The sequence below is a fragment of the Ranitomeya imitator genome, chromosome 6 (genome assembly GCF_032444005.1).
Source record: "Ranitomeya imitator isolate aRanImi1 chromosome 6, aRanImi1.pri, whole genome shotgun sequence".
Lineage (NCBI taxonomy): Eukaryota > Metazoa > Chordata > Amphibia > Anura > Dendrobatidae > Ranitomeya > Ranitomeya imitator.
In genome coordinates this window covers 441,594,255-441,611,546 of record NC_091287.1, presented here as the reverse complement: position 1 = coordinate 441,611,546, position 17,292 = coordinate 441,594,255, and the positions used below count along the sequence as shown (strand labels likewise).

Genomic DNA, 17,292 nt, shown 5'->3' with positions numbered 1-17,292 from the left:
TGCAGTAGGGAGATAGGAGAAAGTTCCACAAAGTCAACTATCACTGCAGCCCTCCACCAGTCAGGCTTTTATGGTAGAGTAGCCCGACGGAAGCCACTCCTCAGTGCAAGGCATATGAAAGCCCGCATCGAGTTTGCTAAAAAGCACATGAATGACTCCAAGACTATGAGAACTAAAGGTACCTTCATACTGATCAACTTTCCAACGATCACGACCAGCGATACGACCTGGCCGTGATCGTTGGAAAGTTTTTTAAAAATGAGCGCGTTAATGACCAATCACAAGCCGCTACGTCTTTGAAAGTTATTAACGCGCTCATTTTTAAAAATGAGCGCGTTAATAGCTTGCGGTGACATCGCGGCTTGTGATTGGTCGCGGCCACGCGACCAATCACAAGCCGCTACGTCTTTGAAAGCCATTAACGCGCTCATTTTTAAAAATGAGCGCGTTAATAGCTTGCGGTGACGTCGCGGCTTGTGATTGGTCGCGTGGCCGCGACCAATCACAAGCCGCTACGTCTTTGAAAGTCATTAACGCGCTCATTTTTAAAAAATGAGCGCGCTAATAGCTTGCGGTGACGTCGCGGCTTGTGATTGGTCGCGTGGCGGTCACATGGGCGGCCCGCGACCAATCAGAAGCCGGGACGTGATTCTCAGGTCCTAAAAGCGCTGATTTTGAACAACGAAGCCTGCCGGTTACCCGCGCTGAGTCCAGGGGCCGCCGGAGAGGTAAATATATCAATATTTTTTATTTTAATTCTTTATTTTACACATCTCTATGTATCCGATACCGATACCCGATACCACAAAAGTATCGGATCTCGGTATCGGAATTCCGATACCGCAAGTATCGGCCGATACCCGATACTTGCGGTATCGGAATGCTCAACACTACTCAATACTGAGCAAAGGGTCTGAAACTTATGACCATGTGATATTTCAGTTTTTCTTTTTTAATAAATTTGCAAAAATTTCTACATTTCTGTTTTTTTTCAGTCAAGATGGGGTGCAGAGTGTACATTAATAAGAAAATATGAATATTTTTGAATTTACCAAATGGCGGCAATGAAACAGAGTGAAAAATTTAAAGGGGTCTGAATACATTCTGTACTCAATATATATATATATATATAGAGAGAGAGAGAGAGAGAGAAACTCAAAAAAAAGAGGCAGCACTCCATTTCTTTTTTAAAAATGGTTACTTTTTTAACCAAGCATAGGGAAAAAATTATGGAATCACTCAATTCTGAGGAAAAAATTATGAAATCACCCTGTAAATTTTCATACCCAAAAATAACATCTGCATCAAATTAAATCTGCTTGTTAGTCTGCATCTAAAAAGGAGTGATCATCACACCTTACAGAGATGTTGCACCAAGTGGACTGACATGAATCATGACTCCAACAGGAGAGATGTCAATTGAAACAAAGGAGAGGATTATCAAACTCTTAAAAGAGAGAAAATCATCACGCAATGTTGCAAAAGATATTGGTTGTTCACAGTCAGCTGTGTATAAAATCTGGACCAAATACAAACAACATGGGAAGATTGTTAAAGGCAAACATACTGGTAGACCAAGGAAGACATCAAAGCATCAAGACCGGAAACTTAAAGCAATACGTCTCCAAAACAGGAAATGTACAACAAAACAAATGAGGAACGAATGGGTGGAAACTGGAGTCAACGTCTGTGACCGAACTGTAAGAAACCACCTAAAGGAAATAGGATTTACATATAGAAAAGCTAAACGAATGCCATCATTAACACCTAGACAGAAAAAACAAGGTTACAATGGGCTAAGGAAAAGCAATCGTGGACTGTGGATGACTGGATGAAAGTCATATTCAGTGATGAATCACTAATCTGCATTGGGCAAGGTGATGATGTTGGAACTTTTGTTTGCTGCCCTTCCAATGAGATTAATAAAGAGGACTACCTGAAGATAACATGCAAATTTCCACAGTCATTGATGATATGGGGCTACATGTCAGGTCTAGGCACTGGTGAGATGGCTGTCATTACATCTTCAATAAACGCACAAGTTTATGTTGATATTTTGGACACTTTTCTTATCCCATCAATTGAAAGGATGTTTGTGGATGATGAAATCATTTTTCATGATGATAATGCATCCTGCCATAGAGCAAAAACTGTGAAAACATTCCTTGAAAAAAGACACAGAAGGTCAATGTCATGGCCTGCAAAAAGTCCGGATCTCAATCCAATTGAAAATCTTTGGTGGAAGTTGAAGAAAATGGTCCATGACAAGGCTCCAACCTGCAAAGCTGATCTGGCAACCGCTATCAGAGAAAGTTGGAGCCAGATTGATGAAGAGTCCTGTGTGACACTCATTAAGTCCATGCCTCAGAGACTGCAAGCTGTTATAATAGCCAGAGGTGGTGCAACAAAATACTAGTGATGTGTTGGAGTGTTTTTTTATTTGTTTCTTTTTCATGATTCCATAATTTTTTCCTCAGAATTGAGTGAATAAAAAAAGTAACTATTGCTGACTACCACATTTTTTGTTCTTGATTTCTTTTAGTGTTTATTAAAGCCAGAAAGTTGTCATTTGAAATGACTTTAGTTTTGCGCCATGACTGTGATCTGCTTTTTTCTACAAAATTAAACAACCGAATGAACATCCTCCAAGGCCGGTGATTCCATAATTTTTGCCAGGGGTTGTATTATAGTTTTTTGCAGCTCCATTTCATTCAAGTAAATGGGACTGAACCAGGTACAGCTGTTTATTTATTTATAGGACTGCCATGACTTTCCCCAGACGTCCTGTAGACATTGAATGGAGCACAGGTCGGGCATGTACATCTTTGCTTCATTCAAAACAAGTCTCTGCACAGCCAGATTCCTGGTTCCAGAGCCCTGTTCTCAGGATTGCTGAAAATCCCAGCAGTCAAACCCCCAGTGATCCTTTGGATTGGTAATAATTACCCTTTAACGTGATATACAGTGGATATGAAAAGTACACACACCTTTGTTAAAATGCCAGGTTTCTGTCATGTTACACAGTCATACCAGGAAGAATCATTTCAGAAGCTTTTCCACTTTCATTGTCACCTACTGTATAATTTGTACGAAACCATTGAGAAACAACCTAAAATCATTTTGAAAGGAAAAATAAAAATTCCAAAACTAATACAATGTGGTTTCATAAGTGTCAACACCCTCTTATAATTCGGGATGTGGTGGTATTCACAATTAGCCAAGCATATTTAAACTCATGTCAAATAGTAGTCAGTATACAGCTGCCATTATTCATAGTGAATCTGATTAACCCTATAAAAAGTTTAGCTGTTCTAGTAGGATTTTCCTGATATTTCCTTGTTCAAATTTCACAACAAAGCCATGGACTGTATATAGTTTACAATGCAGCAAAGGGATCTTATTGTTTATTAAATTTACCATGGAATACTGTGAAGATGGTGATCAAGAAGTGGATTAAATTTGGCACAACAGTGATATTACCTAGAAATGGACATCCTTCAAAGGACAAGTAGAGACCTATAGCAATATTAAAGCTGCTGCGGGAATTTCTGTTAAGAGCTGGTTATGTAGTGCATGTGACAACATTCTTCTGTATTCTTCATATGTCTGGCCTGTGGGGTAGAGTGGGAATGCAAAAGCATTTTCTTATGAAGAAAAACATCAAAGTCCAACTATGTTTTGACAAAAGCTAAATCATGTCTGCCAAAAGCATGTGGGAAACCATATTATGGTCTAATAACACCAAGGTTAGACTTTTTGGCCATAATTCCAAAAGGTATGTCTGGCGTAAAGCCATCACTGCACATCAGCAAAAGATCACCATGCCCACAGTGAAGCATGGTGGAGGTAACATTATCCATTAGAGCTGTTTTCAGCAGCTGGAACTGCTGCTTTAGTCAATCCAGAGGGAATTAGGAACAGTTTCAAATATCAGTTAATTTTGCATCAAAGACTTAAGGTCTCTCCTAAAAAGCAGAAGATGAAGAGGAATTCTACCTTTCAGCACAACAACCCTAAGCATACCTAAAAATCAACAAAAGAATGGATTTGCCAGAAGAAGATCAAAGTCTTAGAATTACCCTACCTGAGGCCCAGTCCTGAATCCAAGGACTACAAGGAAGACTACAAGGAAGAATGAGCAAAGATTGCCAGTTGTAGAGTAGACGTGCCATGCTGATAGACCCCAACCCAAAAAGATTGAATGCTGTCAAGAATATAAAGGGTACTTCAACAAAATTTTAATTTAAGGATGTTCAGATTTATGCAACTACATTATTTTAATTCTTTATATTCCTTCCGAAAAGATTTCAGGTTTTTTTTTTTTTTATTGAATTGTGCATTACTATATATAGGTGACATTAAAGGTGGAAAATGTTCTGAAATGATTATTCTTGGTATGTTTTTTTACATTATACAAACCTGGCAAAGCAGGGGCGTGTAGACTTTTTACATCCACTGCATACTATGTGGAACATAAAAGTCAAGATTGTATATTACAATTAACATTTCTTGATGCTAAGTGAACTGCAACTGATAAAAGTAAATATAATGTCAGGTGAATAGAAAATGCCATCTGTGATACCCAAGCCAAGACTGAGTTTGCCAACCAGACAACTGTTAGTAGAACCACTCAGCGGGCACATAAAAAAGGGTAGAAACATAATAATAAGTGATTGAAAAAGAACATTAACACAATAAGCCAAATGTGTCATCATAATGTAGATTTTATATAATTTTAAAAAGCATTTGCAAAGGAAAGACAAATCATGAATTTATTTTATACTCTTTGCTGAAAAATTGCCTTGGAGAGATTTACTGATCCTGTGTTATAGTGTAAACCAATGGAGGCAGATCATGCAGCTGCCATGATTTCCATGAGCTGGGAAAGTGGGGGGCCCAAAGCTAAATAACCCTGCCTCCCAGGCCAATATTTGACCTTTCAGTGGGTGATGAGGTCAGGGTTTATTTTTTTTTGTGATGCTTGCAAACTTGAGGGTTAAAGCACCGCTGTACTTGTTGAAGCAGCAGAACACTCAGCAGTCAAAGTCCTTGCACCACTGAGGACCATGAAAGGCAGCGGTGATGACCTCCTCCAGTGCCCTAGCTTCACCTCTACAACCATTCAAACTTAGTGACAGTAACATACTGACACCAGTGCCACCACCTCCATGCCATCTTAATACGAATAGTGATGTGTTCCAGTGCCCTGGGTGGTTGTCTAAGTTGGGATTTTTCATGAGGCCCCATTATTTCTATGTATGCAGTGGCTGATGCTGGGTGTATTTGAAGCATCATTAGACTTATATTAGCTTTTAATCAAGTTTTTAAGGTATTCCTCATCAATAGGATAGAGGATAACCTACTGATCTCTTGGAGTCTCACCAGTTGGGACACCCACCGATCCTGAGAATAGGGTTCTGCAGCCTCCCTTCTGTGTGGAGATGAGGTGAAGATGGTGCACCATCGCTCTCTTCATTCTGTATGAGACTGCTGAAGATGTCAGAGTACAGCACTTTGCTATCTCCAGCAATCTCAGAGACAATGAATGGAGCAGAGGTGCAATAGCCCGAGCTCTGCTCTGTTCAGATGGGACTCTGTAGAGCCAAATGTTGAGGATCCCTGGGAATCCCAGCTATTAGACCCTGTTCCGGGAAACATGAAGAATTTTAGGGAATTTAAAAAACTAGTAATGATAACCGGCATTACTAATTACACAAAAACTAATTAATGCAATGCCTTTTAATATGTAGTGAACAGTGCAGACCACCCAATCAGGACCTCAGGCAATAACGGGTAACCTGCTTACATTCTGTCTGATTTGTGTACATGTGAATAGATGTGCGTACGTTGGTACAAATAACATTCAATACATACTGGATCCAATTCCACAAGGCAAGAACAAGTTCCAAAAAGTTATAAGCAAAAAGTGAAAAATATGTTAGTGTGCCAGGTACAGTATATGCGTATATGATAACAACTAACCTGATCTCTTTAATAGATTCACTATTTAGACTTCAGATTTGCTTAAACTCTGTCATATTTTGCCAACTTTCTGCTGGTGTTTACTTGGTACCTCTTGGGATCCATAAGACGTGGTATAAAAATACTGGCCATAGAAGTTTTTCCTAGAAAATGCACCCTCTGTTTCCTTGACATTAGGCAGTACAGTATATGTCTTACTATATGGAAAGCTCTAATGCACTTTGTTAGGTCCTTTTTGGCAGTTACAGAATATTCACAGTTATGTCGTTGCTCCTGTTATTGGCACTATGGCAATGAAATTAAACAAGTCTTTGCATTTGTCCAAGTAGCTGGTGAATATTTTGCAAAGTGACATAAAAAGAAAAAAAAAGACCCATTGGTGAATTGTAAAGTGATTGCAGTGATGTCCAGGAGATCAGTCCAGGGCAAGCAGTGGCTGAGTGTTCTCACTGTCTCTGTGGTCCTCGTGCATCAGGGTGCCAGGTTCTACCGCTGATTGGGACCTGAAGGAAATAGAGAAACAACGTATTCATTGTGTGAACCATTGGCGGACACAGACAGAAAAGGGACCCTATGCAAGAACACTATATGGGCCCTTTGCAGCTCAAGAGCTCCTAAAAATGCAAAATGTCACCTGCTTTGGAGGTATAAATGGGCCCCCTTACCACTTGGGCCCCTGTGTAGTCCCAGAGGTTGCAGAAATGATATGTCCGCCGCTGGTGTGGACTATGTATGCATTTAACTGTATAACCACGATTGCCAGATCTTTTTTTGCTTGTTTTTTTAATAAATGTTATAAATTCTATACCAAACTTGTGAAAATCAGAAATCTAGCTATAGGGTGTGGTGATATAACAATGACATATGGGCCCTGGGTCCAAATGAAGTACATTGGCCTCTACGAACATATGAATAAAAATGGTATCAGGCATGTCGACTGCACTGTTACAGATTATGTGTTGGCGCACAGAAATTTCACATTTAGTGCCAAATCAGTCATTTTGGTGAGAGTGCTGTGCACAACGATCCGTAGTGTGACGGATGGAAGTCAATGTGGTAGTGCACGAGCACCATGTACTAGTGCTGTCCACTTTGTGGACTAGATCTTGCTAGTTTCAGTGGCTTGTAAATATGTCCGCATTGTAAATGAGAGTGCAATGCTGCATATGGGTGTGTAACAAGGTGGCACGGGGTGGCAGCCATGGACGAGACCACTAAGTAATAGTCAGTGAGCACCCCGGCACCTTGCTCATGAAAAGTCACATAAAGTTCTTTGTACTGCATGTGTAACATGCACCACAACACACTCTCAGGCTCTATCAAATTCCTTTCGGCTGCTGTCATGTAGGCTCCTCAAATCACTTCAGAGAAGAGATTCTTTTCCAACAGTTGAACTTTAAGCAGCAAAGCATCTATCAAATCAGCAGCACAGTTCACACAAAGTGGCATCTCCTCACTCTCCCTGTCCTTCAGACAGTCCTGATTCTTCCTGACAAATTTTCCCATCTCCTGCACTTACTTTGTTCCACACGTGTTCCAGGCTCACCAGTTCTACTTGTGTCACCAGTCCGGCTTCCTTAGGAAGAGATGCTAGGTAAGCTCCACCTGTCCCGGTCATAAACCCAAATTCACCTTGAGTTGATCCCTGATCTCCTGGTGGCCATCCACACTGGTCCCTATCCTGAGACTCCCTCCAGCCATAGCTGCACCATTCTGCCGGCTACATAGATCCTGTATTCTACAGGTATCTTGCCTTCGGGCAAGCTGCCCGGGAACTCCTCCTATACCCCCCTAATGCTGCTGCTCTCTTCTTTCACCTTTTTTTCTGTGAATGTGCAGCGTTTTTTCATTCATAGGAAACAATGGAAGAGTGCAAAAATGCAGCAAAAAACACAGGTATCAATTTTTGCTGTGTTTTTGGAGGAAGGAAGTTAAATCAAAATTAATTTTTTGGGGTAGGGGACGCTAAACTTTATCAACAGCAAAAACTCAGCAAAACCTGCCTTTTGTAAGCAGCATTTTTACAGCCAAGAGATCAGGTTTTTCCTGTGGGAACAGAAATCTAATTCACAGGAAAGTCAGTATTTACCAACACCGCAAATGTGACTACTTTATTGTAGGAATAAGAAAGTTACTATACAGTGAACTGCAATTTATTTAATCTCTTTTTAAATGTTGAAGTTTTTGGATTTTATACATACCGTGCATAGTCCGTATTAAAGGTGTTGTCCACATTTCCCCTCTTTACAGAAACAAGGGATTTTTTTTTTTCTAAATACATTTACTTATTTTACCCTGTTCCCACTGTGAAGCAATGGTCTTGTTATCCCACCTGTCTTCTACCCTTTTACCTGATTTCTCCTTCCTGCCTCTAACAACAGAGGAACGTCAGTGACGTCACTCTAGAAGCTCTCAGCAGCAACGTCACAGAAGGATTGCAAATGAGACACATAGCACATGTGACTTACGAGTTACATTCAAATCTATAGACTATAGTTGCCGCTTGTCACCAAACATAAAATGGTGTTGACATTTTTTGTGATGGTTGTGGATGGAGTAAGTTGCTGCACCGCTTAAACTGCAGCCTAAAACAGCACCCAAAAAAGAGTAACCCAACCATCATACTATCTCTACACTATACCAGCCACTGATGTTTAAAGAGAATCTGTCACCAGGTTTTTGTTACCCCATCTGAAAAAAGCATGATATAGGGGCAGAAACCCTGACTCTAGTGATGTATCACTTACTGGGCTTATTTCTGCAGTTTTGCTTAAAAACTATTTTATCTGCTGCAGATCTATCAGTTTTCTAAATGCTGAGCTATGTATAATCAGCCCACATCACTGATTGACAGCTTTCTGCCTATGCACAGTGTACACAGAAAGCTGACAGTCAGTGCTAGGATGGGATTGGAGAACATGGTAGTAATCCAAGTTATCCCTCAGTGATAATCTCCTGCTGATAAAACTATGATTTTATAAAAACTGCATCAAGTAAGTGACACATCACTGGAATCAGGGTCTCTGCCCCTAAATTATGCTGCCTTCAGATAAGGTGGCAAAAAACTGATGGATTTTCTTTAACAGATGCATGGCATAACAGATGTTGCCTAACAGCATTGTGCCAGCCAAGTTTTTCACATTGAAATATTTCCACTATGATCCCAATATAGCTAAACCCAAAACCTTTAGGCAAAATTTCAGACAGTCACACAGCTTAGCCCTATTGTTTTTTAGAATGTTAGAAAAAAAAATACTTGTATATGGGCCATGCATCCTTTTATAGATCATTAAGAAGGGGCAATAATGTCTCCCTCCTATACTATCACGTGTGTGCTCAGATGTTTGCCCTAATCTATGTAAATGATCTCTATATTTCCTACAATTATGAAAACTCTACATAATAATCACATGAAAAACCCCACAGACTTATGAAACAAGAAGAATTCGTAGCACAGTACTACAGTATTCAGAGTGTAAACCGTGTGGAGGAATATTAAATTGCTATTTTAATTGACAACATGTCCTTGGTGTAGGTCAGTGCCATTAATCTGATTGCGAGTCACAGCTGCGACGGCAGAGCCACACTTGTGCTGCAGGGCAGGCAGCTATACCACTGGGGATAGATAGATGGCTGCCTTCTTCCATTTCTGTCATGTTATTTAGATATATAAACCTTGAAAATTATGCACCATGTTTGTTTTAGCCGCAGCACTGCTTTACAGCATTGATATATCTGGTATATTGGTTGGTAGAAGACGGGTGAAGCAGCTTTGTATGTGACCAGTGTAGCAATGGCTAATTACATTGTATCAGACCTAAAACTTTGCAATGCGTTATATATAACTTGTCCCAGTAAAGACATATGGTGTGTGGGAGGGGTGCGAGAAGGGTAGACATTTAAAAATGACCTTGCATCAGTTTTATGTCACAGATTTTTGTGCAAGATGTACTCATGCAAAAATGTGTGACATCTTTGTCTCCTTTCTGCCAGGTTCTCCACAGTTCCAACACAGAGTTGGATATAGTGGTAATGGACAGGACTGACCATGGCCCAACAATAGTTATTATACCCAAAATGTGCTAATTGTCAGCAGAGATATCAATTTGTGGCACTTCAGCGGCCCCACATGTACATAAACTACTAACAGATTTTGTTCTTAAAAATTTAGAGGTATCTTACTCCAGAGGACCTCTCACTGAATTTTTCATATTATTCGGAACACAGAATGTAATAGTGGATGCAACGAGGAATAAATTATTATTATTATTATTTGTAATACTGCCTCTCCATTAAGGAAATATCAGCATTCAAAGTATTTTTCCCCTAATAAGTTAATTCTTTTTAAGTCCAAGTGGGTGTAATCAGAGTTTTCACTGGAGGCGTGTACTTCTTCTCCCTATATTATGCTGACCAATAATATGCAGGCATCAACAGTCAAGGAAAAGAACACACCCCCCACCACAGTTTAGGTTTCTGAGTTTATGAGATGTATTGATAAAGCTCAGATCTGGTCTAACCTCCTTGTCCTCTTTAAGACTGGGATATGAATGCTGGCATTAACCCCTTAGTGACAGAGCCAATTTGGTACTTAATGACCGAGCCAATTCTTACAATTTTGACCACTGTCAATTTATGAGGTTATAACTCTGGAATGCTTTAACGGATCCCGCTGATTCTGAGACTGTTTTTTTCGTGTCATATTGTACTTCATGGTAGTGGTAACATTTCTTCGATATTGCTTGCGATTATTTATGAAAAAAATGGAAATATGGCGAAAGTTTTTAAACTTTTGCAATTTTCAAACTTTGTATTTTTATTTTGAGGGGTCTATATGATAGAAAATAATGAAGTGTGACACCATTCTAAAAACTGCACCCCTCAATGTGCTCAAAACCACATTCAAGAAGTTTATTAACCCTTTACGTGCTTCACAGGAACTGAAACAATGTGGATGGAAAAAATGAACATTTAACTTTTTTTTTGCAAAGATTTTACTTCAGAACTTTTTTATTTTCACAAGAGTAAAAACAGAAATTAAACCATAAATGTTGTTGAGCAATTTCTCCTGAATACGCCAATACCCCATATGTGGGGGTAAACCACTGTTTCGGCGCGCCGCAGAGTTTGGAAGTGAAGGAGCACCGTTTGACTTTTTCAATGCAGATTTGGCTGGAATTAAGATTGGATGCCATGTCACGTTTAGAGAGCCCCTGATGTACCTAAACAGTGGAAACCCCCCACAAGTGATACCATTTTGGAAACTAGACCCCTTAAGGAACTTATCTAGATGTGTGGTGAGCACTTTGAGCCCCCAAGTGCTTCACAGAAGTTTATAACGTAGAGCCGTGAAAATAAAAAATCGCATTTGTTTACACAAAAATGATCTTTTCGCCCACAAATTCTTATTTTCTCAAGGGTAACAGGAGAAATTAGACCACAAAAGTTGTTGTGCAATTTCTCCTGAGTACGTCAATACCCCATATGTGGGGGTAAACCACTGTTTGGGCACACCGCAGAGCTTGGAAGAGAAGGAGTGTCGTTTTACTTTTTCAATGTAGAATTGGCTGGAATTGAGATCGGACGCCATGTCGCGTTTGGAGAGCCCCTGATGTGCCGAAACAGTGGAAACCCCCCACAATTGACACCATTTTGGAAACTAGACCCCTTAAGGAACTTATCTAGATGTGTGGTGAGAACTTTGAATGCCCAAGTGCTTCACAGAAGTTTATAATGCAGAGTCGTGAAAATAAAAAATATTTTTTTTTCCACAATAAAGATTTTTTAGCCCCCAAGTTTTTATTTTCACAAGGGTAACAAGAGAAATTGGACCCCAAAAGTTGTTGTCCAATTTGTCCTGAGTATGCCGGTACCCCATATGTGGGGGTAAACCACCGTTTGGGCGCACGGCAGAGCTCGGAAGGAAGGAGCGCCGTTTTGAAATGCAGACTTTGATAGAATGGTCTGCGGGTGTTATGTTGCGTTTGCAGAGCCCCTGATGTACCTAAACAGTAGAAACCCCCCACAAGTGACCCCATTTTGGAAACCAGACCCCCCATGGAACGTATTTAGATGTGTGGTGAGAACTTTGAATGCCCAAGTGCTTCACAGAAGTTTATAATGCAGAGTTGTGAAAATAAAAAATATATTTTTTTTTACAAAAAAGATATTGTAGCCCCCAATTTTTTTATTTTCACAAGAGTAACAGGAGAAATTGGACCCCAAAAGTTGTTGTCCAACTTATCCCGAGTACGCTGATGCCACATATGTGGGGGTAAACCACTGTTTGGGTGCACGGCAGAGCTCGGAAGGGAAGAAGCGCCGTTTTGGAATGCAGACTTTGATAGAATGGTCTGCGGGCGTTATGTTGCGTTTGCAGAGCCCCTGATGTACCTAAACAGTAGAACCCCCCACAAGTGACCCAATTTTGGAAACTAGACCCCCCATGGAACTTATATAGATGTGTGGTGAGAACTTTGAATGCCCAAGTGCTTCACAGAAGTTTATAAGGCAGAGTCGTGAAAATAAAAAATATTTTTCTTTCCACAAAAAAGATTTTGTAGCCCCCAAGTTTTTATTTTCACAAGGGTAACAGGAGAAATTGGACCCAAAAGGTTGTTGTCCAATTTATCCCGAGTACGCTGATGCCCTATATGTGGGGGTAACCCACTGTTTGGGCGCAGGGCAGAGCTCAGAAGGGAGGGAGCACCATTTGACTTTTTGAGCGCAAAATTGGCTGTCGTGTTTGGAGACCCCCTGATGTACCTAAACAGTGAAAACCCTCCAATTCTAACTCCAACCCTAACTCCAACACACCCCTAACCCTAATCCCACCCCGATCTATAATCCTAATCAAAACCCTAACGATAATCACAACCCTAACCCCAAAACAACCCTAATGTCAACCCTAACCATAACCCTAATCAAAACCCTAAATCCAACACACCCCTAATCCTAATCTCAATCCTAACCTCAAACCTAACCCTAATCCCAATACACCCCTAATCCCAACCCTAACCTTAACCCTAATCCCAAACCTAACCCTAATTCCAAGTGTAACCCTAATGCCAACCCTAACCCTAATACCAACCCTAATCCAAACCCTAACCCTAATCCCCTCTAACCCTAACTTTAGCCGCAACCCTAGCCCTAACTTTAGCCCCAACCCTAGCCCTAACCCTAAATTTAGCCCCAACCCTAACCCTAGCCCTAACTTTAGCTCCAACCCTAACCCTAGCCCTAACTTTAGCCCCAACCCTAACCCTAGTCCTAAGGCTACTTTCACACTTGCGTCCTTTGGCATTCGTCGCAATCCGTCATTTTGGACAAAAACGGATCCTGCAAATGTGCCCGCAGGATGCGTTTTTTGCCCATAGACTTGTATTGCCGACGGATCGCGACGGATAGCCACACGTCGCGTCCGTCGTGCACTGGATCAGTTGTGTTTTGGCGGACCGTTGACACAAAAAAGTTCAATGTAACGTTTTTTTGTACGTCGCGTCTGCCATTTCCGACCGCGCATGCGTGGCCGTAACTCCGCCCCTCCTCCCCAGGATATAGACTGGGCAGCAGATGCGTTGACAAACTGCATCCGCTACCCACATTGTGCACAATTTTCACAACGTGCGTCGGTATGTCGGGCCGTCGCAAGTGTAAAAGAAGCCTAACCCTAAATTTAGCCCCAACCCTAACCCTATATTTAGCCCCAACCCTAACCCTAACCCTAAATTTAGCCCCAACCCTAACCCTAAATTTAGCCCCAACCCTAACCCTAACCCTAAATTTAGCCCTAACCCTAACCCTAAATTTAGCCACAATCCTAACCCTAACCCTAAATTTAGCCCCCACCCTAACCCTAATTTTAGCCCCAACTGCTCTTCTCCTGCCGGCCGGCAGATGGCGACAGATGGTGGGCGTACTGCGCATGCGCCCGCTATTTTCTTTCCAGATGAAGATGCCGGCGGGCAGGAGAGGACGCAGGAGGACCCAGGGACACCAGTAAGTATAATAGGGTCCCTGAATCCCCCTATTTCTCTGTCCTCTGATGTGTGATTGCTTTTTTTTTTTTGCGACCGCCGGTAAACAGTTAATTACCTGCGATCGCAAAACAGGGATCGGTAAAACCGACCCCGATCATGTTCTTTGGGGGTCTCGGCTACCCCCGGCAGCCGAGACCCCAAAGATCCTCCCGCAAAGATCCTCCCGGTGCCAGTCAGCGGGCGCACTGCGCATGCGCCCGCCATTTTTTTTGCCGGAAAAAGATGGCGACGCCCATCGGGAGCCACGAGGAGCACCGGGGGAGACAGGTGAGTATCGGGGGGCTATCTGGGACCCCATTTCTCTGTCCTCTGATGTGCGATCACATCGGAGGACAGAGAAATTAAAAGGCAAATTGTGTTCTGTTTTTTTTTTTTGCGATCGCCGGTAAACGGTTAATTACCAGCGATCGCAACTCGGGGGTCGGTAAAAAAAAACCCGAATCATGTTCCCTGGGGTCTCGGCTACCCCCGGCAACCGAGACCCCAGAGAAAATCCGACTCTGGGGGGCGCTATTCACTTTTTCCACAGCGCCATTAATTATCGGCGCTGTGGTTTAAGTACCCTTAGCGGCCGCCGTTAAAAGGCGTATCGGCGGTCATTAAGGGGTTAAATAAACGTTTACAATGGTCTTTTGTGGTGTGAAAATAGTTTTAGAGTTCCAATAAACCAAAGGAAATTGGGATAAAGATAAGAGAAACAGGGTTATTTTAGATAGTGTACAAAATCGAATTCGATGACATTTATAGAAAATGTAACAAGAACAAGATACACGGCACTCTATAGATTTGTGAGTAGAGGTGCTCAAGTAGGGTTTCCAGCCCCTTAAATCAACTGTATCAAAAAGCTTGGCACCCAATAATGCTTGTAGAAAATAAAGTCATTTATTTTACATCTGGACAAACAGATCAGCTGTAGCTTGTATCTTGCTAAACGTTTTCGGTCCTTTGTGGACCTTCCTCAGAGCAAGTTTATCTAATGTAATACAGAGATTATACAAAATAGAAAAAAGGAAAAATGAGGATCAAAATAACAATCTGTCAATGTCAAAACACATTACATAACTCAATATAAGACAAAAAACATAAATAACTGCAATATATGTCAAAATGCTGAAATAACGGTGACTGCAGCTTTTTGATACAATTTATAGAAAATGGATGGTTAGGGATCCTTCACACATATGCATGCATACACACGGATTTTTTCACCTTTTAAACAATTGATTTTGGCTTTTTTTTTTCATTTTCTAGCATTATATACATTAGTCCCTTAAGGGTCCTGTCAAGTGATTCTTCTTGCCCAAACCATAGGCAGCATTAATCAGAGCCTAGCTGCACCATTTCAACCAGGTAAAGTCCGACACCACTCCGAGCTCTAGGAGATTGAAGGTCTCCCACTGTGGAAGGAACTGTCCAGGAGCACTGCCAGTTTAGTCTTGTTTATCCCTATAGTCCCCATCTGACTTTACCTGTTTTTTTCTCAATTGTGCAGTCAGGCTCCGATTCATGATTTCTTGGATTTCCTTGCTCATTATCCCTTTCCCATTGTATGTGTCTTCTCACCATTGATTTACTTAATAGTGAATATGGCTCACAAAGTGTATAAAGATTGACATTTCTGACTTGTAGCCTAGGAACTATGAGACACTGATGTGTATTCTGATGTATATTCTCATTTTTATGTTTTGTAAAGTATTGCTTAGAATAAAGGACTAACGTGTTGGCACTGGTATTGCATTGAGAGCAGAGATTACCTTTTCATGTATTTCGGAGAGCAGTCCCTGTCCACATTGCTAGGTGCGTACTTCACATGGATAGCATTGTAAGACGTGTGAGTATACTCGTTTTCATCGTTGTAATCAGGACCAAGAAGAGTCCTGGCCCAGGTCCCCATGTCATAAGGAGGAAGTGTACCCCCAAATTCAGAGGGCAAACATTCTGGATGGATCAGCTGGTGAAGACTGTTGAGATTGTTACCATGGAGGAAAATCTGCAAATAAAAACAAATCATGTCAATGTTACAGAAAAAATATAATTACTGGAACAAATTTTCCCTTCATCCATAATTATTCCCCATACTATGTGCTATACTTTCTATCCTGCTAATTCTAATGATTGTACTTCTTTGTATTTTTTTACTCTTTCACGTTTCTTTCTTTCCAGGACTCCAGAATTAATGAGCTAACCCTAGTTCACTACTGATATCTGGCCAACGCCGAAGCAGGTTTCGGACATCTACCGATCTATGGGCAGGGAATCAATGGTTGAGTCCTGGACATTCTTGATAAGATCACAACTGTCATGTTGTCAGCTGCAATGCAAGATGCAACTAATGATAGTGAATGTGCCTGCTCAGAAGTCCTAAAACTTAGATTTCTATTGACTGTTGGGTCGGCGTTACAGAAACCTTCAGACCTTAGCTTGTCTACACCACTGTTGGTTGTGATGTTGTAACTAATAGCATATGGACCCTATGGGATCTCTCTAAGATGGTCCCCAGCTATCATTGGTCTTCTCATATGGGCCAAAGGGATCATTTGGATCCCCCACCATCCCAGGCTCCCCAGCAATTGCAGCCCCTGCACCCACTAAGGTTATGCCCCTGATGTTGTAGAGCAACCCTATGATCCAGTGTTGCGAGTGTAGTCTTAGCCTAACAGCTATTTGGGCAGGTTACAGATGAGATTCTTGTACAGCAATGACACCATGACATCACAAATAATCACTTAGGCCACATGATCATTTAACCCTCTCACTGATTTACAGCGTACGACTCCTATTACTGAATTCTTGATGACAGAGTTACATTTGAATTCATTCTCTCCTCTTGTGATTTATTACTCTGTGCTACCTGAGTTGGTGAATACATCTACAGCTTCACATCGTCCACGAGGAAGGCAGATGGGGTCACTTGTGCTGTGCCTTAATCCCAAATCACCATTTAAGCTGAATACACTGCCATTATACTCTTACAAGATCTCCGCTCTCAGTTTAAGGATCTGTTCACATCATAGTTTCAGTCCAAGGGAAAAACGAAGTCACAGCGCTCAGAAAAAATGTTATTTCACAGAGCTGTTCAGACGTCCGTGTTCGCAAAATCACGGCAAGCACTTGTCTCTTCTGTATTTGGGATGAGATTTGCCTATTCAAGTTTATGAGTGTGCAAAAAAATTGATCCTATATGAATCATTCATAGCATCTGATTTTTACTGATACATTGCAATTTTTTCCAATGCGAAACTGTTTATGGTCTTATAAATTTTAATTGCCA

The 17,292-nt window shown here is 41.2% G+C and overlaps 1 protein-coding gene across 2 annotated transcripts in view; it reads right to left on the bottom strand.

Moving 5' to 3' along the window:
- Positions 1 to 5,031: 5,031 nt before the first annotated feature.
- The window catches only part of CLVS1 (clavesin 1), a 134,459-nt gene continuing 122,198 nt past the window's right edge, over positions 5,032 to 17,292 (bottom strand). For both annotated transcript variants that reach the window (XM_069731391.1, XM_069731392.1), the window contains exons 5-6: positions 15,776 to 16,011; positions 5,032 to 6,485 (exon numbers count right to left, since the gene is read on the bottom strand). In XM_069731391.1, the coding sequence (XP_069587492.1) occupies positions 6,398 to 6,485; positions 15,776 to 16,011 (324 nt within the window). In that variant the 3' untranslated portion in view covers positions 5,032 to 6,397. The remainder of the gene's footprint in view (positions 6,486 to 15,775; positions 16,012 to 17,292) is intronic.